We start from the raw sequence: 24,465 nt of genomic DNA, 5'->3' as shown, positions 1-24,465 counted from the left end.
CGATAAACACTAATTTTCAAATTTAAAATCTTAATTGAATGAAGAGTTTATAAATTGTGTATTTTTCTTCAATAGTAATTCCAAACTCGATTTTATTTAAAATAAATATCTATTTGTGTTTTATCTACATTACTAAAGAAGTTCTTTTTTTAATGTTTATTTATTTTTGAGAGAAACAGAGACAGAGACAGAGAGCACGAGAGGGGAAGGGACAGAGAGAGAGGGAGACACAGAATCTGAAATGGACTCCAAGCTCTGAGCATCATCGCTGAGTCCGAAGCGGGGCTCGAACTCAACAGCTGTGAGATCATGTCCTGAGCCAAAGTTAGACGCTTAATCGACTGAGCCACCCAGGCGCCCCGCTAAAGAAGCTCTTAAAATGTGGAGCTCTGGCTGTTTCCTTTAATTACACCAAAGGAGAAACTACTACCCACATTACCTGCAGCAATGCTATCTTTATAACTGGCACTCTCCCCTTACCCATTTTATATTATGCTGCCAGTCGATTTTTCCTGAACCATGACATCCAACACACTATACCTGCATTATTTTCTAATTCAGAATAATCAGTCCAGGAACCATTGATAGATCTATTGATTCTTTGTGTGCATCACAGCAGAATCCTGTATAGCACCCTCAGATGCTAGGATGTCTATCTACTTAGTATGGTCTGGGAGCAGAACAAATATTTAGAAAGTCAAAATAAGTAAGTTTTTTCTATTTTATTTCAAGATTCTAAAATGCAATGTTACATTTACACTCTGTGATGTTAATTTTAATCACCAGTGACTTAGCCACAATTATTCTCTTCTGGGATTAAAATGGCCACTATAGATATCAGTAAAGAGAAGAAAATCTGACTTATCCAGTTGTGTTCACCAATCAGAAATCTCTTAATCACACTGTCCTGAATACCATGCCAAGTAAGAAAATATGTATATAATACACATTGATAAAATAATTAAAATAAACTTATTAAATTCTGTTTTTGTAGTATGTATTTTCCATCCAAAGGGAACATTCAGTCTGTCACTGCAATTTTTTAATTGTTTTTTTTTAATGTTTATTCATTTGTGAGAGAGAGAGAGAGAGAGAGCACAAGCGGGGGAGGACAGAGACAGAGGCCCATGAGCCACAGAATCCGAAGCAGGCTCCAGACTCTGAGCTGTCAGCACAGAGCCTGGAGTGGGGCTTGAACTCACGAGCCATGGGATCATGACATGAGCCGAAGTTGAAAGCTCAACCGACTAAGCCACCCAAGGCGCCCCAGTATGTCACTGCAATTTTTATAAATTATTAAACTGTTAACTTTCAATTATCTGTGTGTAGATTATCACAATCTTTAAACCCAAGATGGTTTTTTCCTGCAATGAGTATACTTTTAGGCCAACTTCTTGCTTTACTGAGTTTTCTTAAATATGCTTAGTGAATACAAGTGTAGTTTAATTCATGACAGGACATTAGTAGCTGGTAAATATTCTACTGGGGAAAAAATGTAATATAATGGCATTTCAAATCCAAGGAGAAATTATCTTTATATTCTCCTTTATCAATTTAGATTTTTCAAGTTTGCGCTCCCTTCAATTTGTGTAATGAAAATAGATTGCATAGCAAATCACTACACCCACTCAGGAAGTATAACCTTCCCAGACCTGCATATTTTCTGTGCACCACACAAAATGTCAGGCACTGAGTAGGTATACTTGCTGAAAGTTTACTCTAAATATTATGTCAATTCTCCTGTTATTCAATTGTTGTAGCTAAATATAAGATCTAAGAACTATGAATTCCATTGTAATTTAGTTACCTGACAATTCCTAGGAGGAATATTCCTTACTTCTCAGCTGTGGTGGATTATTAAGAATTATCTCTGATTATTTTTACTTAAGATTACTTTTTTAACCAAAAGGTGAAAAATATCATATACCTGTGTCTCACTAATAATAATTTCTGGTTAAAAATGAAAATGAAGTAATAAGGAGTGTACATTAAATTGTGGTGTAAAATCAAAACCACAATAAGATACCACCTCACACCTGTCAGAATGGCTCACATTAACAACTCAGGCAACAACAGATGTTGGCGAGGATGCGGAGAAAGAGGATCTCTTTTGCACTGTTGGTGGGAATGCAAGCTGGTGCAGCCACTCCGGAAAACAGTATGGAGATTCCTTAAAAAAAACTAAAATTAGAACTACCCTATGACCCAGCAATTGCACTACTAGGCACTTACCCACAGGATATAGGTGTGCTGTTTCAAAGGAACACATGCACCCCCATGTTTATAGCAGCACTATCAACAATAGCCAAGGTATGGGAAAAGCCCAAATGTCCATCGGTGGATGAATGGATAAAGAAAATGTGGTGTATATATATACAATGGAGTATTGGCAATCAAAAAGAATGAAATCTTGCCATTTGCAACTACATGGATGGAACTGGAGGGTATTATGCTAAGTGAAATTAGGCAGAGAAAGACAACAATCATATGACTTCACTCATATGAGGACTTTAAGAGAAAAAACAGATGAACATAAGGGAAAGGAAACAAAAATAATATATAAACAGGGAGGAGGACAAAACAGAAGAGACTCATAAATATGGAGAACAAACTGAGGGTTACAGGAGGGGTTGTAGGAGGGGGGGATGGGCTAAATGGGTAAGGGGCACTAAGGAATCTACTCCTGAAATCATTGCTGCACTACATGCTAACTAATTTGGATGTAAACTAAAAACAAACAAACAAAAATCCTTGGAAAAAAAATTGTGGTGTAGTAATAACTATCAAGACTTAATGTAAATCTTATGCCAGGCACTATTCTAAGTATTTTTCCCTTAATTCTCATAAGAACTTTATGAAATATATTCTAATGTTACCCTTACTTTATTTTTTAAATTTTATATTTTTTAAATTTGAGTATAGTTGACACACCATGTTACATGAGTTTCAGTAGTGTATAACATAGTGATTGGACAAATTTATACATTATGCTATGTTCACACGTATACCTACCATCTATCACCATACAACACTGTGATGATATCATTGACTATATTCCCTATTCTATTCTGCACCTTTTATTCCTGTGACTTATTCCGTAATTGGAAGCATAGGTCTACCACCCCCTTTACCCATTTTGCCCATCCCTCCACCCATCTCTGCAGACATCGGTTTGTTCTCTGTACTTACAGTTCTGATTCTGTTTTTTGTTTGTTTATTCATTTATTTTTTTAGATTACACATATAAGAATTCTTTATTGGTCTGACTGAATTCATTTAGCATAATACCCTCTAGGTCCATCCATGTCATGACAAACGGCACGATCCCATTCTTTTTTATCACTGAGTAATATTCGTATGTGCGTGTGTATGTGTACGTGTGTGACCTCTTCCTTATCCATTTGTGTATTATAGATAGTAAGGTTGCTTCCATATCTTGGCCGTTATCCCTATCTTCTGTTTAAACGTTTATTTATTTATTTTGAGAGAGAGAGTGAGCAGGGGAGGGGCAGAGAGAGAGAGGGAGAGCAAGAGAATCACAAGCAGGCTCCACACTGCCAGCACAGAGTGCAATCATTGTTATCCTAATCTTAACAGTTGAGAAAACTGAGGTGCAGAGAAGTTAACTGGCTGAAGTTTTCATAGCAAATAAGGGGCAGAACTCGTATTTAATCCAGTGCTGTTTGGTTTCAGAGTCCATCCACTGAACTGTCAGACCATACTACCTCCCTGCTGACTTATTTGATCTTCTTCCTATTGATGCCTCCACCTCTCACACATATCTGAGTGAAACTAGAATGCCAGTTGTCTTTAACTTTCTTTCAGTGACAGCTTACTCTGACAACATAGGCTGGACTAGCTGCCCTTCCTGTCCTATTGTCCCCTCTCATGTAACACCTAATGTGCTGGACTGTCGTAACTTTTTTTTCTTCGTTCCCCAATTGATAGGAATTCCTGAAGCAATAATTACTGAAAGACTGGCATACAACACAATGTCTGGAATATGTATAGTAGAGATTCATTACATGTATGTTGGATGAATGGATACTTCTCATTGTTTTTAGGTCTGCCTGGTGGCATTTCAGGCTGCGTTAAAGCAATCATATCCACAACCCACCACCGCCACCATGACTCTGATATCTACTTTTACAATTCTCCAAATTGTGACAAACTTCATATTTCTCTTTGAAATACTTTAAGAAAGCATAAAAAAAACTATCCCAAAGGGGGAAAAGGGTCTTACCTTCTAAATCTTCTTTCTCAAAGTGTGTTTTGAGAATAGAACGAGTTCCACCTCTATCCACAACTGCCTCTTCATCATTTCTCTGTAGAATGGGAAGAAAGAAGATTAAATGACATTTCATTTGTCTTTATCCACAGGGATACTTTCCAAGACCCACTGTAGATGCCTGAAATCACACTAATACCAAACCCTATATAAACTATGTTTTTTGCTATGCATACATACCTATGATAAAGTGTAATTTATAAGTAAGGCACAGTAAGAGATTAACAATAAGAATGAAATAGAGCAATTATAACAATACCCTATAATAAAAGTTATGTGAACATGGTCTCTCTCTCTCAGAATATCTTCTTGCACTATACTTACCCTTTTTGTGATGACATGATATGATAAAATGCCTATGTGATGGGATGAAGCAAGGTGAATCATGTATGTAGGCACTATGACATAGCATTAGCCTACTATTGAACTTCTGATGGTATCTCAGAAGGCAGATCATATGCTTCCTGGCCATAGTAGACCTCAGGTCAATCACAGATAAAAGTGGACTAGTGTACATATATTCCCATAATTCCCTTAATTTCAGAAAATAAACTATAATTTAAATCCAATATTTTAGGGGTTTAAGTCAATCACTCAAATGTAAACAACTTTCTATTTGATTATCGAGTGTTAGTTTAAAAAGGAGATTAAATTTAAGTTAACCACATATTCAGAGAAGAATGTCATTTGACTTTCCATGAAATCGAAGGTAGTCAAACATTCCAGTTGCCATCATTTGTTAGTGAAATGAAAAACAGAAAACAGTTATCCTGTCAATTTCGTAACATGCATTTTTTTATCTCTGATAAAGAATTCTTGTTAACAAGAATGACATTTGGACTATACAAGGAAAATATGGAAATCATTAGTATTAACGCCACTAATGCTATGGCAAGGTGAAATAATTTCACTGCCATTTAAAATGGGGTTGGGGGAGGGGAGGGTGGGTGATGGGTATTGAGGAGGGCACCTTTTGGGATGAGCACTGGGTGTTGTATGGAAACCAATTTGACAATAAATTTCATATATTGAAAAAATAAAATAAAAATAAAATGGGGTTGGGGGATCTAATCTCTTGAAAGCAATTACCAGCAATTATTAGGTAAACTACAACTCTAATTACTTTGCTTCAGTCTAATGCATTTTATTCAAACTAAACTTTTAATTATAATCCTATACATTACACTTTCTCTACACAGATAGGGTTTTTTCTATTTTGTTTTGGGGTTTTTGGGTTTTTTTTGTTTTGGGGGAGTTTCTTTTATCTAGAATGGCTGGATGGAGGTTCTCTCTTCTGAGCAGTGTACATACACTGAAAACAATATACTCACTGATTTGGTATTCAATAAAATAATGGGGGGGGAGGGGAAAGTATAATCCATTAAACCATGCAGGAATGACCGAAATACAAAATAGTGAATGAAGTGAAAGACAGTATTTCCAAATTTTATTTGATTGTGAATATCTGTATAAAAATTGCTTTAAAAGTGAACATTGAACACAAGGAAAAAAGGTAGGAAGGGAAAGGAAAGAAAACGAAAAGGTAGGCTAAAGATGAATAAATCTTCCAACATGTATTTCTAAGCCTGTTCTAGTATATGACTATTAGAAAAAATTAAAGATTTCTGTTTCTTCTTCGAAAGCTTTAAATTCCCATGCATAATCTTGATAAAGATTTGGCCTCCATGTTTTAGAAATCAGTATTGTAAACTGTAGGGTTACAGAGTAAGGACCTATTCAACGTAGAAAGATCAGCTCTCCTATGCTTCACACGCAGCAAGACACACAGTAGAAAAACATGGTTTATAGCCTGTAGTCCTGTGTCTTTCAGACAACATGGGCTGAGACAGGTCAGGGCAGTGCCTGAAATCAGAACGAAAGAAACCTATACCACAAATGAGAGAAAACACGAAAATTAAGATATGATTCAGAGCCTACTGTTATTGTATTTGGCAAAGTTTTAAAAATCTGTTGGTTTGAGCAAAATAGCAATAGAAAAACTAAAGACTTATATATTTATATAATTTTCCTGAACTAGACAAATGCAAATTTCAGCCTCTCTAGAATCTATTCCTGATATGTTTACAAATTGCATTTATCCTCTGTACAAGACATATTCAAATATATGTCACATTGGAATATATCTCTGCCCTCCAGGGTGTTAGGAAGAATGCCAAAAGCTAAGTCATGCATCTGTGTTCAGAGGTCAGAAGAAGCATTATTCCACCATACATTACAGTGGCAGCCTTTTAAAACAATTGCATAATGGGAAGTTTTATACAGATGTTTGCCCCTGTATATAAAATATTTAATTCTTATTTCAAGGGCCTGAATCAATTTTCAACTTATACAAAACAGTTTTCTCCTTACTTATATACATTACATATACTATTCACGTACAAAAGATAATTCTACTGAACAGTTAATGTTAGGATATTGAGATAAAATAAAATTTTGCAGACGTAGAAGTGGAATATAAATAGGAAATAATTGGTTATTTAATTACAATATGAATTACAAGCTGCAGTGCCCTAATTTTAACGTTTCATTGATGGAAAGAAAAGAACTTGAAGCTAGAATATGAATGTAACTCAATGTAAGTGACTCATTTTGCAGTTTCATAGAACTTTAAATACTCTCCAGATAGACCATAGAAACATCAAATGTCAAATGTCTGGTCTTTTAGGTTGAAAATTCCCAAGATACAACTTAATACTAATACATATAGTGAAATTCCTCTACTGTGGAGATAGTTCAAAAGATTATTTCAATATTACTGAAGACTTTTTAACAGAGTACTCCCCTTCCTCCCTCTGACCAAGAGCAAGTAAGCAAGGGTGTGATGAATGAAGACAATGCAGGGACATGTGACACTGGGCACCAGACTATGTGGTAATCCCAAATACACCAGTAAGAACATTTCTAATTCATTTTGTATTGCTACCCTTTTTAGATTTGCTGAACATCAAATACATTAATGTACCCTAATATCCATATGTATTTACTTACTTAGAACAAAGTCTAGCACCAAGAGAAAACACATAAATCTATTGCATTGCCTCTCAATACAATTTACCCTTGCTACACTATTGGGTAAACATTTATTCCAGTATATAGTATAAGACAATGTTTTAAAATTTGGGGGTGGGGGGCATGACCCATAGTGAGAAATATATATTCAACACAGTCACATATTCATATATACGTTATCAAAACAAAGTTTCACAAACCAACATTTACCCTTACTATAAACAATGTGGTATGATATTTTCTATTCCAGGATATTCTGTTTCATTTAAAAATACTAGTCACTACCCATTAAATTTATTTCAGTACTTAAAAATTAGTGGTACGGATGCCTGGATGGCTCAGTCAGTTAAGGGTCCGACTCTTGATTTCAGCTCAGGTCAGGGCCTCGCGATTCATGAGTTTGAGCCCCTCGTCACCTCTGGCTGACAACGTGGAACCTGCTTGAGGTTCTCTCTCTTCTTCTCTCTCTGCCCCTCCCTGTTTGCACTCTCTCTTTCTCTCTCTCTCCCAAAATAAATAAATAAACTTTTAAAAAATAAGTTATGACCTGTTATTTGAAAAACACTGGGATAGACTATGACCCTGGGACAGAGTAACAGCAATTAGTTCACACAGAAATCACATCTTAAATCCATTTACATAGGCCTCTAACTAAATGAACAAATAGCAATACTATATTTTTCAAATCAATATTTTAATTTTTGAAGTTTCTGTCATGTTAAGTGTAGGGACACATTATGTAATTACATATATATCTTTTGATGAACTATTTTCATTTTTTTTCCCAACAAGAGAGTAATGGTTTGCTTTTCCTAGTTCCACTTAAGTACTTTTCTCCATGCCTTCCCAAGAAAGAAGGAACAAATAGTATTATCTAAGATCCTCTCCAGTTAAACTCTGCTTATGACTAAACTGAATTTGTATTCAACTATTTTAAGAGCAAACATATAACTGACATAACCAAATATAATTTATAATTTATATGTAGAAAATTATAATTTTCTACAATTTGATTACTTCTAAACCTTAATGTTAGAAGTGTCTTAATACACTTGTGTTGAATCCAAATGTATGTAAATGTAAATTGGGAATATTTCTACCTCCAAAGAAAGTCTTTAAAGGGAATAGTTTGCTGTTATTATTTTTACTGAACAATTACTAGAGAGCAATAACGGAAAAAAGAGCTTTCTAGCTCAGCTCTCATATTTGAAGTGACCTTGAACCAGTACAGTCTCTCATGAAAGAGCAATTAACATGGGCTAGCACATTTAGGTGTTAAAATATTTAGGAAAATATATCAACAATTTCTTCTATAATTGTTTGTAAATATCATGAAGCTCTCTATGAGTGTACAAAAATGCATTTTTTTCCTGATTTACCATAACTCTTGAGCACAATATCCACAGAAACTTTTCTAATTTATCAAAATCTAACAGTTAATCCCATGAGCAGAACAACTCAAACTTTTCATGTCCTTTTGATAATTCTCATCTCATTTGAGAATGAGTTAATAAAAGACAGAGCAGTTCATTTTCATTTCATTATTCTTCCCTGGACTATTTATCACATTAATTTTTTTAAAGCAACCTATCCTTCAATAAATGGGGCTGGGAAAACTGAACAGCTACATGCAAAAGAATGAAACTGGACCACCTTTTAACACTACACACAAAAATAAATTGAAAATGGATTAAAGATCTAAATGTGAGACATGAAAACATAGAAATTCTAGAAGAGAACACAGGCAGTAATTTCTCCAACATTAGCCATTATAATCTGTTGGTCTTGAATTTGCTCACCACGTTCTCAAAAAATGTTATTTATTTTCATTGTTATTTATATTATTATTTGTATCACTGGGGCCACAGAAATAAATGAGACATGGCTGCTTCCCTCAAAGAGCTTACAGACTTCACCTTCAGTACAACACACAATGGCATTATTAAATTCATACAGGGGATGTTCAGCCGTAACAGTTATTATTTTTCTCCAAGAAAGTAAAGACTCCATTAAAAAAGACATGTGAGCTGATGTTTAAAAGATCAATGTATCTTTTCCAGGCAGACAAGGGGACAAAGTAGAAGTTCAGTTGCAAGTATCAAGACAAGAGACTACTTATTTGAATAAGGGTGAAAGACATTAGTTGAACCCAGAGCAAGACTGACTAGATAATAAATTACAGAACTACTGTTCTCCTAACAATCCAAATGTCTGGAAAGAAAACCTCTAAAACCCAGGATGAGATTGAAAATCTTTTTTTTTTATTTTTTAAATGTTTATTTATTTTTGAGAGAGAGAGAGAGAAAGAGAGAGCGGGAGGGGCAAAGAGAGACAGAGACATAGAATCAGAAGCAGGCTCCAGGCTCCAAGCTGTCAGCACAGAGCCAGAGGAGGGGCTCAAACCCACAAACCATGAAATCATGACCTGAGCCAAAGTCGGATGCTTAACAAAATGAGCCACTCAGACACCCCAAGTTTGAAAATCTTGATGTAAAAAAGGAGGACTTCTAGAAATTAGAAATTTATATATATATATACACATATAAACTATATATATTTATATATATACATTTATATTTATACTTATATGTACTTACATATATAATCCTTAAAAACTCCACATATATTTATATAAAACTCTCTCTCTCTCTCTCTCTCTCTCTCTCTCTCTCTCTATATATATATATATATATATATATATACAGTACATATATATATATCTCTCTCCATATATATTCCTTAAGGTTAAAAATTCCAAAGATGGGCAAAGCAGTAGACTGGACAAAGGATATAAGAACTAGGGAACAGGCAAAAAGATCTGAAAAAAATCACACAGAACATAGCATAAAATGACAAGGATATGAAAAAAACATGAAATAGGTAAGTTTTAAAATGAGGATAATACGATGAAGTCTAACATATACCTAAATGGATTTCTAGAAGATAAGAATAGAGAAAATGAGGAAGAAGTACTATTTGAAAATAATAGGTAAAAAATTTCCAGAATTGATAAAACAGGATTCAGGAAACACAATGAATCACAAACAGGATAATTAAAGAACAATTAACACCTCTGAATATCATGTGAAACTGCAGAATGACACATTGTTACAGCAAGAAGAGAAAAAAAAAATGATTACCTACAAATGAATGACAAACTAATAAAAATAGACCCCAGAAGACAGTAAAATAAAATCTTCAGAATATTAAGGAAAAATCATTATAAATCTAGAGGTGGATACCCAGTAAAATTATCAATCAAGAAACACCCTTCTGACAAACAGAAAGAGAATTTATCACCAAGGCATCCTTTGTAATGGAATTTCAAAGTATATACTTTAGGAAGAAAACCAATGACCCCAGAAAAAAGGTCTCAGATGCAAGAAGGAATCCCAAGCCAAGAAACTAAAGGACATAAAGAAATATAAAGAAAATAAAAATAAGATGAGTTTAAAAATCAACTTCATGATTTCTAAGACCATTTCTAATTAAATTTTTAAAAATTGTTTTAATGTTTATTTATATTTGAGAGAGAGAGAGAGAGAGAGAGACAGTGCATGAGCAGGGGAGGGGCAGACAGGGAGGGAGACAGAATCCGAAGCAGGCTCCAGGCTCTGAGTAGTCAGCACAGAGCCAGACGTGGGGCTCGAACCCACGAGCTGTGAGATCATGACCTGAGCTGAAGTTGGATGCTCAACTGACTGAGCCACCCAAGCGCCCCTCTAGCTGATTTTTTTAATACATATTAAGTTGTTTTCTACTTTAGTGTAAGTAAGGGTCATTTTTGGTCTCTATTCATGTAGTTATCTGTGCTTTATCCTAAGATAATAACATTTATAACTCTTCATCAATACCCTTCTCCACTCCTGCAACCCCAAATCCTGATAGTTTCACTGACATACTAGAGAGTTGTGATATCAATTAGTATTAATTCTAAGAAGAGGATAAACACCTACATATACACTTTAAAATACAATTAGCAATTTTTAGTCTCTCCGTAGTGAGTAAAGACTTGTTCCTTACAACTTTGTAAGAATTATGAAATTAGAGCACTACATAAATATTAGCCTTCTCATCACAAATTAGGACAGTTCTGAGTTGGCCTATATACACAAAAGTTAATTATATGAATTATTTAAAGAGAAATAAGCTCATAGTACCTGACTTATACCTGAATTAGACTTGAATACTGAAAAATTTGCAATCTGAAGATAGAAAGAAAGTTTCCTAATAGAAGCAAAATCAACAAATCAAGGCAGAGAATGGGGATAGTAAAATAATATTTATAAGCAACATGGAATAATTCAAAGATATTTTTAGATAACTAAAAGGGTACTGAGGAGTAAGAAACAAAACATTAGAAGATGAACTTTAGTGATAAGAAAACAAGCAGTGCAAGGAGATACTTCATATACACTTGAGTTATAAAAGTATAGTGTTTAAATACTTAAAAAGCAAAGTAAGCAAGTCTAACCAGTTTGGTGTTTTTTTTCTTTAACTCCAGTGATTGTTTTTTAGTGGTATGCTTTACAATGTCATAGGCAAAGTGGTAATAATCTGAGTAGTGATGTAGTTTTAAAAAAAAATGGCTTTTGCTATATTTAGTACCCATTTTAAGCAAATTGATTTTCCTATACAAATGTCAAAAATGTGGGAAAGCCAATGGAGAGGGCCACTTTATTTACTTCCCACTTTAGATCTAAAAAACCAACCAACCAAAAACACTTGTGCTCTTAAATTTTCTAATTATCTAAAAATTCAAGGGATATATAGAAAGAAAATATAAATACCCTAGACATGGGGAAAATGTAATTACATTAAAAATGGGAAATGACATAAAGGCAAAGGATGAGTAAAAATGTGTACAGCTGACCACTGAACAACAGAAGTTTGAGCTGTGTAAGGCCACTTATACGCAGATTTTTTCAATAAATACAGTAAATGCATTTTCTCTTCTTTATGTTTTCTTACTAACATTTTATTTTCTCTAGCTTACTTTATTGTAAGAATACAGCATATAATATATATAACATACAAAATATGTGTTAATTGACTGCCTATGTTATCAAGTAAGGTTTGCAGTCAATAGTAAGCTATTAGTAGTTAAGTTTTGGGGGAGTTAAAAGTTATACGTGCATTTTCAACTGTGTGCGGAGGCTGGCGCCCCAACCTCTGCTTTGCTCAACTCTCTTACGAAGATGGATTATTCTTATGTTTCCTCAACTACTTATTCCCTTCACAAGACCAAAGACTATTATTTGAATTAAACTGATTTTTGATTGAGATGTGAGAATTTATTCTACTACATAGAAGAACCAAACTCCAATTATTAGAAATATATATGAATTATCTGTCCCTCTATGTATTATATAATAGAAACAGCCAAAACTGATTTATAGCTAGTATTATACCTATAAATGTTTATTGTTTATTAAACTTATGGTAACAATAGGCACCTAGAAAAGGTCCAGAAGAGGAAGCAGCATAGCAGCTAAGAAAATCTCTAAAACCAGACCACCAGGATTCATATCCAGTTCTGGTACTTCTACTTACTTGGCCATGTGACTTTAAGCAAGTTCTTTCTGCCTCAATTTCCTCAAATGCAAAATGGGGATTATAGTGTTTACTTTATACGATTTTTATGAAGATTAATATAAAGCATGCTAACATGCTTAGAACAGTACCAGGGAGTTCTATATTAGTGTTAGGTAAATACACTTTATCTTATATAATCCTCCCAACAGTTCTAGAAGATAGATATTTTTATCCCTATTTCAAAGATGAGAAATCTGAAGCTCAGTTAAGACAGGTTAAATAATTTGCCCAAGAGTAGTTTGTTCAACTAATATGAGGTAGGGTTAGGATTTGAATCAAATTTTATATGGCTTTAAAATTCATGTTCCTTCTACTGTGTCACATACTGATCCATTTTCTTAAAGCTTAGCCATTTTTCTCCCAATTTTTACATACCACATAAATAACATTAACAATAACAAATTTTGGGTAGAAAAAAATTAAATAACATTCAAGCCTTCTTTCTGAAATCTTATAATTTTCTACATTCTCCTCTAATCTATAGAAAACAAATATGCAAAAGCAGTTATATATTTTGATTTTTTAATCTTAAAGTATGGTTATTACTAGTGTTCACAATATCATGTTGTCCTCTTTCTCTTCCTGGACTACAAGAAGAGTATTATACATATCCCAGGCCCTTGTAGAACTAGTGTTGCCCAAAGGGACATAATCAAAGTGATGGTGTATCATGTCTGGACCAAAGTACAGAAAAGTGAGTGTGATTTCTCCATTTTCTCTCTTCCCAGGTGTAGAGACCAAGCAGATCAGGTGATCCGGTGGTGCAGTTATCTGTAAAATCACTGAGCCTCTGTCAGTCTGAATTCCTGAGCAACTGAGTGGAAGAGAAGTTCCCAGTCTCAGCCCTGACCCACATTTATTGTATTTATTGCATGAAGCCACTGAGATTTTAGAGCTGTTACTGCAGCATAGCTTGATCTATCCTAACAAGAAAACAAACATTTTTTTAATGTTTATTTATTTTTGAGACAGAGAGAGAGAGGAAGAGAAAGAGCATGAGCGAGCATGAGCGGGGGAGGGGCAGAGAGAGGGGGACAGAGGATCTGAAATGGGCTTAGTGCTGACACCAGATGCAGGCTTCAAACTCACGAACCGTGGTATCATGGCATGACCTGAGCCAAAGTCAGACACTCAACCAACTGAGCCACGCAGGAACCCCAAGAAAACATTTTTATATTTATACTTCCTCAAATTTGTACTTTCTAGTGATTACATATTTTATTGTTGATGTCATATAGTTTAGTGTTTAGTTAAGCCTTCCTGTAGTATTGGTCACTTAGATTTTTATCTATTTTCTCACTAATGTAAATAATTTTTCATTATTCGTATTTATAGAGATTAAATGATGGAAAACTTAAGCATAGAGATAAATTACTGTATTTACATCAAAACAGTGAGCACAACTGGGTAGTTATTTAAAAGTACGCCTTTAAAATGCAACAGAATGGTAGAATTGCTTTTTTATGAAATAAAGAAAGGTCTTAAAGGAAGAATTTAAGAAAAAAGTAGTAAAGAAGATATTCGTTGGTGCCAAAATAGCTAAGTGAGAGCAGAGATTTAAACATGAAAAGGGATGACAATAATGGAACTGTGAGAAAAACCAATGAAAAACATCCAAGAGAAAGGGTCAACATTATGGGGACAGAAAGAATGGGAAAAAATGTAGATGCAAAGTTTATATAAGAATTTATGTTTATTTTCTTAATAGTAATTTGGAAAAAATGATAGTAACTTGGAAAATAATACTTTAAAATGCGTTGTATATGTACCTTATTTATGTTTATGTATCTCTAACTTTCCTCAGAATTTTCAAGGAAGGAAGGGGAATTAGGAGAACAAAGAAAGACATAAGACTTCAAATTCTACAGAAAGATTATAGCTCATAACTGAGTCAATCAAATAATTGGCAAGCAGCCAGATATATTTAGCTATCACTATCCTAACATCAAGTAACTGAGAAGTACTGATTGCCATTATGTTTTGAAGAAGATACATCTTTATGGCAAAAATCTATAATTTATATGTGAAACAATGTCTTGTAGCCAGATATTTAGTGTTTAGGGTTTATCCCAGCTTAATTTTATTGTCCTTGTTCCTAATTTTGTCATAGAGGTTATTTTACAGAACAATTTCAATTGTGTAATTTTAAAATAGACATATGGTAAGCCTTCCAATCAGAAGCCAAATCTGTCAACAGGTCTATTTCATAGTCCCTGAGATTAAACCAGAGGGCGTACAATTTAGAAATAGACAATGGAACTCAAGAGTTCAGCAAAATAAACTGTTAAAGATAGGAGGACTTTAAACATTTTAATGTTTATTTATTTTTGAGACAGAGAGACAGAGTAGGAGCAGGGGAGGGTCAGAGAGAGGGAGACACAGAATCTGAAACAGGCTCCAGGCTCTGAGCGGTCAGCACAGAGCCTGACTCAGGGCTCTAACCCGCAGGGCTCAAACCCAGCAGCTACAAGATCATGACGTGAGCTGAAGTCCGACACTTAACTGACTAAGCCACCCAGGCTCCCCAAATATGGGAGGACTTTAAAATGTCATGATACGACTGATTTTATAAGGAGCTATAGAGTTTTATGAAAGAACCCCTGTCTATAATTTATATAGAGATTTATGTAGTTTATAGAAGTGAAATAACCAGGAAAGTTCAATCATTCCTTTATCAATCATTTGTTCATCAACAGTTAAGACTCATATGACTACTGCTATAGACTATACGTTTGTGTCTACCACTAAATTCATATTTTGAAACCCAACCCCCATTGTAAGAATATCTGAGGGTGGGGTCTTCGGGAGGTAATTAGGTCATTAAGGCAGAGCCCTCATAAAAGGGATTAATGCACTTACTAAAAACACCCCAACAAGCTCCCTTAACGCCTCATACTGTATGAGGACACAGACAGAATATGGCATCTATGAATGAGGAAGTAGGCCCTCACCAGTCACTGAATCTACAGAAGCCTTAACCTTAAACTTCTCAGCCTCCAGAATTGTGAGAAATAAATTCCTGTTTATAAACCACATAGTTAATAGTATTCTTTGTTACAGCAGCCTGAATGAACTACGACAATTGCTAATAATGGCCACAGACAATATTCGATGCTTTTCAAACATCATCTCACTAAACTCTATAGGATATTATCCCCAGTTTGCAAATGGGAAGCTGAGGCTCACAGTAATAAAGTAAGTTTTGCAAGATTACAGAGCTAGTGTCAGAAGCAGGATTTGAACTTTGATCTAACTCCCAAACCCATGTTCTTTGCCTCAGCAAAAATTCAGAAAAGAAGTTGAGCCAATTTAAACTTTGAAGAATAGTTTTTGAAATAGTGTGGAGGACAGGAAATGAGGCAGTAAGATTAGCACATACAAAGACATAGGAAAAAATTACACTTAATTAGAAAAGCCCAATTGTTTGATATGATTATCATAGTACAAGATACCCAAAAAAGCATAAAAATGAAGCTGGAAAGTGAGGGTGTATCTACATAATAAAGATCTTGGTGTGACTCACATTATTTCCCATCATATAAGCAAAGATTATGAATTATTTTATAATTTAACGCCTTTTAAAATAATTCTTTCTCTGCACAGGAGAAATACTTTAAGCACGGACTCATACATATGGTTCAGAAATGAGAAGCCATCTGATTTCAAACTACTGTGAATTATCTTATGGAGGATATAATATGGCTTTCTAAATCTTAGCTTTTCAGCACAAGTGTCTCTTGCTCCTGACCTCTTCTTCAAGAGAACATTAGACAACGCAAATAATAGGTCCTTAGTAGGACCTATTCAAGAAGAATAATTATTGAGATAGTGTGGAGGACAGGAAATGAGGCAGTAAGATTAGCACATACAAAGACATAGGAACCTATGCTTAGGTTCCAAAGCAGAGGAAGCTTAGGAAGCTTAGGTTCCTATGCATAGGAACCAAAAGCTTAGGACCTATTGCTATTGCCAGATAGCAATAAATTATTGAAGGTATATATAAAACTTATTGAAGTGACATAAATTAACCCTTAATATATTGTATCCTTCTTTCTTGAAAATCAGTATTTCTTTTGAAAAAGACCAACAATTAGGATCAGAAATAGAAAATGTAAACACAGGGCACTCAGTTGGTTAAGTATCTGACTCTAGATATCAACTCAGGTCATGATCTCAAGGTCCTAGGATCTAGCCCCGTGTGGGGCTCTGCGCTAAACCTGGAGTCTGCTTGGGATTCTCTCTCTCCCTTTCTCCCCGCCCCCCTCAAGCTCTCTCTCAAAATGAATAAAAATTAAAAAGAAAAAGAAAATGTGAACACTAATACAGATCTCCTTTTCCTTAGCAGCAAAAAAAAGTTTTTAGCTCAAGAAGTGATTGAGAAAAGCAAATTTAAAAAAGAAAAGAAAAAGTGAATACATCTCATGTATCAAAAGCTAAGCCCTCTATCTAACCAAGTCATACAATTTATTGAGAAAAAAGAGTGCAACATGGGAAGGTTAGGAGTAGATACACATGTGAATGAAGAAACTGGATTTGTATTTAATATAACAGAATTTCATATTTTAAAAAATCTAATTTATCTATTCTTTCATATAATCTGTGACAGCTGGTTCTTCATATAATAGAAGCAATGAGAGACATTTTTTTGGACAATCAAAAGAGAAGATTCAATTGAAGAAAGGCATTTGTAATGAAATAAAAACAATGCTTTCTATTTTCATCAGTTGTTGATGGTTTGATCAAACAACTAACAAGCACAATTTCTTTTTTGTTTTACAAGCACAATTTCAATTCATAATACCATTTATTAAGTGACTAGAAATGTATGTCTTCATGATACATCAACTGTCATTGTATTTAGGATCTCATTATTGTTACCTAATCATAACTACTATATGTCAACATACAGAAGAAAAATAAAAATATCAGCGCTTTCCTATGTGGTAAGCTTCACGGCTTTTTTGCCATTTGTTATGAATATAGTTTAAAATCAAGTTCAATAGTATAACAGATTATCTATGAAAAAACAAAAAGCATGCCTTAAGATGTGATTCTAATTCTATTTTGTTGGCATTAGCTCTTCCCACTCTTCCAGTGAGAAGTTCCAATCTTATGCTTCCCAGGCATAATCATAGAGGTCATCTGATGCAATATCTCCCCAACATAGGAATACCATTTACAATATCACAATATGTCTGATTTTTGCTTGAACAAATCTAGTAATAGACAGCTAAGTATGACATAAGTAAAGCCACTCCATTTTTGGAAAGTGATAATGTTTAGAGATATTGTAAGATTATAAGACCACCTTTGTATTCTCAGGATCGATCTACCTATCATCTATGTATCTAAAACAAATGGGATGAAATCATGGCAAGGCAGACTTTGATCTCATTCATTCACTGATTCATTCACTCACAAAATTATATATATAATTATATACTAATATAATATTAATTGACAATTACTTAATAAATTAATGATGCCTCATATAATTATATATATAATTTAGTGAATGACTGAATGAGACCAAAACTGCCTCCCTATGATTTCAACCCATTTGTTTCATTTTTGTTCCCATTTTGGAGCTATGTTACTATTGGTAAGAATGCAATAATACCACTAATGCTTAAACTGAATCTTAAAAGGACAAATGGGATTATCAAGGTGAATAAAAAGAGCATTCCAGGCAAATGGCACAACTTGTACAAAAGCAGGTGGTATCAGGGACTTCAAAAGATATACATCCCCAGTCTTTTTCATGACAGGTTTTTTTCTTTAGATATCCCATGATTATAACATCCTGATGAAGAAAGCATTAATACTGCGACTTTTACTGTAATTTTTTGTATGAGGAAAATAAGATACATTCAAGTTTTCCAGCAAGGCAATTGTAGAGCTAGAACTAGAACTAAAATTTTGGCTTTTCTGATGGCCATTTGAATGGTCAGTCACTAGATAATTCTAACTCTACATTCTGAAACTGTTAGTCCCTAGCTGTCCAACTTTTCTCAGCACTGCTTATAATTACAGTAATAATGAGAACTAACAACAACAACAACAAAGGTTTTGTAAGGTTTGCAATGTGCCAGACACAGTGCTAGAACTTTACAGACATTTATTCATTAGGAATCTTTAAACCAATGAGTATTCTGAGACTTAAAGAGGCCCTGAAACTTTCCCAGAACCCTCAGCAATTAAGGGCCATAGACCGGTTTGAAGCCAGGTCAATACTCTTAACCAATATGCTACACCGCAAAGGCATTATATTAGTTATTCATAAAATCTAAAATTCCTTAATTTTACTTTAAAATACTTAAGTCTGGTTCAACCTATTTATGGTACCTATTTATGTATCTCAGGTAATATAAATTCCTAATGGTGCCCAAAGTAACATAAGCCTTATTTTTCCATGAACTTGTCATACTAATTCCCTATTTTGTTATTCAACAAAAATGTATTAAGTAGTTACCATGTGCCAGGCAATGTATTTGTATTAGCTTTAAAGAAAAAAGAGGGGCGCCTAGGTGGTTCAGTTGGCCAAGAGTCCAACTTCAGTTCAGGTCATGATCTCACAGTCTGTGAGTTCAAGTCCACAGTGCAGAGCCCACTTCAGATCCTCTGTCCACCCCTCTCCCTACCCCTCCCCTGCTTGTGTTCTAAATAAATAAATTAATAAATAAATAAAAATAAAAGAAATGAGACACTGCTTTTGCCCTTAAACTGTTCATAGTCGAGATAGGAAAATCAATGACTACAATGTAGAATGCATTGTGTTTCAATTAAGGTAAATACTGGGATCCAGAGGAACATTAGGGAAAATCACCTAATTCACTCTAAAGGAATAGGGAATATTTCAGTTGCAGGCAATGCTTAATCTAAGTAAATCTTGTGGCATAATAGTTAGCCAGGCAAAAACAAAGAGAAATGAGGGGCCAAATATATTATAGGCAAAAAGGAGAGCATTTTAAAGGTTTGAGAGAGTCTGTCTCTAGCTAACTAATAGAATTTAGACTGAGTTTAATTAAAGATGGTTAAGTTTAAATGTCACTTCCTCATAGGGGCGCCTGGGTGACTCAGTCCGTTAAGCGTCTGACTTCGGCTCAGGTCATGATCTCACGGATTGTTGGTTCGAGCCCCGCATCAGGCCCTGTGCTGTCAGCTCAGAACCTGGAGCCTGCTTCAGATCCTGTGTCTCCCTCTGTCTCTGCCCCTCCCCCACTTGCTCTCTCTGTCTCTCAGAAATAAACGCTAAAAAGAAATTTTTAAATAAATAAAAATAAATAAATAAATGTCACTTCCTCATTCCTCAAAAAATTACAAATAGAACTACCATATGTTGCAGTAATTCCACTTCCGGATATATATATATCCAAAAGAAATAAAATCATGATCTCGAAGAAATACCTGCACTCCTATGTTCATTGTCACATTATTCATAATATCCAAGATAGGGAAATAATCTAAGAGTCCAATATAGGTAAGTGGGTAAAATAAATATAATGGAATATTATTAAGTCATGAGAAAGAAGGAAATCTTGCCATTTGTGACAGCAAATGTGATTGGATGGACTGAGGGCATTATGCAGTCAAATGCTCTACCACTGAGCTATACCCCTGGGACTGAGGGCATTATGCTAAGTGAAATAAGTCAGACAGAGAAAGACAAATACTCTCACTTTTCTGAACCCTGAAAATTATCTTGAAGGTAATGGGGAGTTTTAGAATGAATGTAAGTAAGCAAATGCCAGTCGCTGCTTTACATTCTGGAAAGAGTACTAAGGCAGCTGAATGATGATGCGTAGGTTACTTTGGGGATGGGTAACAGGAAGAAAAAGAAATATCAGTTAAGAAATGATTACAATAGTCCCAGTGAAAAAAGAATATGAAGTCACACTAAGGTCAAGACTATGGAAAGAAGGGGTAAACTTTAGACTCCCTAAGAGAAAGAATCTACATAACTTAGTAACTGGATGTAAGGTTAGGATTAAAAAAAAAAGTGGAAACAAAATTATCAGGTCATCATGCTATGGAAGACAAAGAGGTTTTGAAGAGAAAATAGTAAGTTAGTTTGGGACATACCAAGTTTGAGGTGTTTGTGAGATAAATGAGCAGAGATGTCTAATAAGATGCGATGTCTAGAACACTAGACAGAGATCAGGATGCAGACACAAACTATAGGTTTGGAATTCTATTTATTCTACTCTATTCCATTCGATTCTAAATTTGTTTTAATTTTTTTAAATGTTTATTTATTTTTGAGAGAGAGAGACAGAGAGACAGAGTGTGAGCAGAGCAGGAGCAGAGAGAAGGAGATACAGCATCTTAAGCAAGCTCCAGACTCTGAGCTGTCAGCACAGAGCCCAATGCAGGGCTCAAACCCATGAACCATGAGATCACATCCCGAGCTGAAGTCAGACACTTAACCAACTGAGCCACCGAGGGACCCCTTCCATTCTATTCTACAATCACCACGTACAGCAGCGGTTCTCAATTTTGGCTGTTCATGATATTCACTTGGAAAAGTTTTTGTAAATTAAGAAGCTGGGTTCCATCTCCATAGACTTTAGTATTTCTGAGATACGCTTGGGGCCTCAATGTTTTTAAAAAGCGAAACATTTGATTCTGATGTATAGTCACAATTAAGAATCACTGGTGGGTAATTTCAGTCATGAGTATAGATTAGCTCATGATTTTCAAACAGTACATTGCACCAATTAGGGAAGATAGAGAAGAAACTATCAGAAAGATTATGGCAATAATAACTATAATTTATTGAGCACTATGGCAGGAACTGTGCTAATGACTCTACATGTATTATTTGTAGTGGAAGAGAAACCCAAAAAAGGGTGTAATGAAAGTCAGTTAACACCTCTGCCAAGAAGTCTTCCCTAGAAGTTTCAGTTTGCCTTGACATCTCTTATCTCAATTCAGCATTTAGAATATACTAACTTATACATGGCTATCTAACTCACATTTACAGAACCCTAGGCAGTAAAACAAAGTGGTTAAGAGCAGGAGTTCTAGAGCTAGACTTTCCAGTTTGGATCTTATATCACGATATCCTTTGCTGGTAATTTTAATCTTAGGCAAACTACTTAGTTTCTTACTTAGTATACTATATATAATTAAAGTATAATGTGTATGTATGTATACACACCTATGTCCTAAATTTGTGTGTATGTGTGTGTATATACATAAGATCTTTGACGAGACAGATTTGTTTTATATCTTTTGTAGGTTTTATAACTTTCTCCTCAACTTTACCTAGTCCAGTGGGAAGTAATTATAGTGACTAGCACTTGGTAAGCTAAGCACTGTTTCAGGTTACCTTACTTTTATTAATTGATTAATTCAATTGACTTCATCAGAAATCTAGACATTAGTACATCAGCATCCCAACTTTACAGCTGGCAATCCTGAGGAGAATAGAGCTCAAGTAATGTTCCTAAAATAAACATTGCCAGTAAAGTGGAAGATATGGGATCCGACAAAGGGAATCCAGCCTGATAACTCTAGCTGTTAAGTATTATGCCGTATTGCCTCCCTTTATACTATGCAATAGACTCAAATTCTTATGAGATTGAATAATTTTTTTTTAGAAAAAAGAAATGGATACGAATAGATGTACACCTTTAAGTGCAGCACATTTTGCAATGTGCTTCATTGAAACCAGGCCCTTTTTGCCTTTTAGAAAGAAGAGTTTGATAAAGACATTCAATTATCTTTAATTCTTATTTACATTCTGTATTATCATTTTTGAAATGCTTGGGGTGGGGGAAGGATCACATCACTAAATGTCTTTTATCTACTTTTTTTTTGAGAAAAAATGTTTAAATGTTTTAAAGTTTTAAAGCAACCCAAAGCCCAATGATCTCCAAGTTTCTCCCAGAAATGAATCTATGATTCTAAAACAAGCACTGAAATTTTATTGGATCCCTACTAGAAGTATTACCCTTTCCCAGGCAATGTGAAGTCATAAGGATTAATAAGAACCTCACAAGAACGAGAAAATGAGGTTTTAAAGTAATTCAGACTTCTATAGAAAGAAACAGAATATTCTCAATTATATGGGTCTGTTAAAAATAGAGCCAGAAGAGCTACTGTGTCTGGTTTCATTTTTACTCACACTGGTGGTATTCCATGCGTTTCACTTCTGACATACTTTATATGGATTATGTGCTAAGTAAGAGTATTCAATTCCAATCTTTTCACAATTCCCAGGCACAAGTATCATCTTCCTGGGTCTGATAACAAAGTCACACCCCAGCTGTCACATTTAAAGGAAATCTGCTCTTGGATGTTACCCAGCTTTTTTACTAACCACAGGCAATACTGAAATGCTTCTGGTGTATGGAGGAGATTTAAAGGCAATATTAAAAGTATTTAGCAATGATGATTTATATTATCGTTTCTAAATGAACAATGAGTAAACCTAAAATATCCCTGAAACTTCCATGATTATAAACAGCATTTCTAGTTCCAATTTTCCCTAAGACAAAGTCTTTATTATCCAAATATTCACCATAGTGACATGTATATTCATTGTATTAAAATGATCCCTCTAGATTGTCCTTGGTCTAGTAAATGTCAAAAATAAAACCAAAGCTAAATCAGATTACCTACCAATAAAATAGAGTTTACATCAGGGACAAGCAGGAGGTCTCTTAGGATCTGAAATCTAGGACTTTTGAGTGGTTGTGGATAGACAGAAATGCTCTCACGTGCAATTTTGATAGAGAATTTTATTAAAATCCTTCATTTTGCTTCTACCCCCTACCTTGTCTACTAACTACTAAATCTACTCAGGAATTTAATTTTCATTTTCAAAGTCTCAAGAGGGTTAGAGCTCTAAGAATGACTGTAAAATATAGGTGCTGCTCTTTTGGTTTTTTATTTTATTTTCTCCCAATAAGTAAATCAACATAGACATATTCTCGGTTTAGAAATCATAATCTAACAGTCAAGACTGTGTACTATCTGGTCCCAACACACCTTCCTGTGTTAGCCTGAATTCTCCTACTGGGCTATAGCCAAAATGAACTAGTCAATACTAGTCAAACATACTATTTGCTTTCTGCTTCCATGTCTTTGTTCATGTTGTTTCCTCTGCCCCAAAGGACCTTTCCCATCTTGGCCAGTCTTGGTCTACCTCAGATGCTACCTTTTCAGACTTCCCTACCTTCTCATCTAGCCTCTCCTCTCCTGTCCCCATTCAGCTTGAAATATTCTGCCCACTGAATTCACAGCATCATGATTTACGCTTCTTTCTTCTCTCTTTTGAATCTCTAAGGCACTTACTACTTTCTACATTCTGTTGTAGTGCCTTGTATTTAGTGTTTATGACTCACTACCTGTGACTTCCTGAAGCAGGGACCTATTGGTCTTTATATCTCTCCCCAGTACTGTGCTTACTAGAACATCATAGTATTTTGTATGTTTGTTTGAAGAAATTGCACGGTGCTGAGATTTGATTGACCCTGTGCCAATTTGAAAGAAATAGCTGCACATTGAGAAAATTGCTCAAGAGAAGAGAACTAAAAGGCAAAGAG

The 24,465-nt window shown here is 34.7% G+C and overlaps 1 protein-coding gene across 8 annotated transcripts in view; it reads right to left on the bottom strand.

Annotated features, from left to right (window-relative positions):
- SLC4A10 (solute carrier family 4 member 10) overlaps positions 1-24,465 on the bottom strand; it is a 305,973-nt gene that overhangs the window by 179,527 nt on the left and 101,981 nt on the right. For all 8 annotated transcript variants that reach the window (XM_053215162.1, XM_027055634.2, XM_027055639.2 and 5 more), the window contains one exon: positions 4,244-4,325. Coding sequence is in view for 7 of the 8 variants with exons in the window: in XM_027055634.2 (XP_026911435.1) it covers positions 4,244-4,325 (82 nt within the window). In the remaining variant the exon portion in view is untranslated. The remainder of the gene's footprint in view (positions 1-4,243; positions 4,326-24,465) is intronic.

Source organism: Acinonyx jubatus, chromosome C1 (genome assembly GCF_027475565.1).
Source record: "Acinonyx jubatus isolate Ajub_Pintada_27869175 chromosome C1, VMU_Ajub_asm_v1.0, whole genome shotgun sequence".
NCBI lineage: Eukaryota > Metazoa > Chordata > Mammalia > Carnivora > Felidae > Acinonyx > Acinonyx jubatus.
This window is presented reverse-complemented; position numbering and strand designations above follow the sequence as displayed.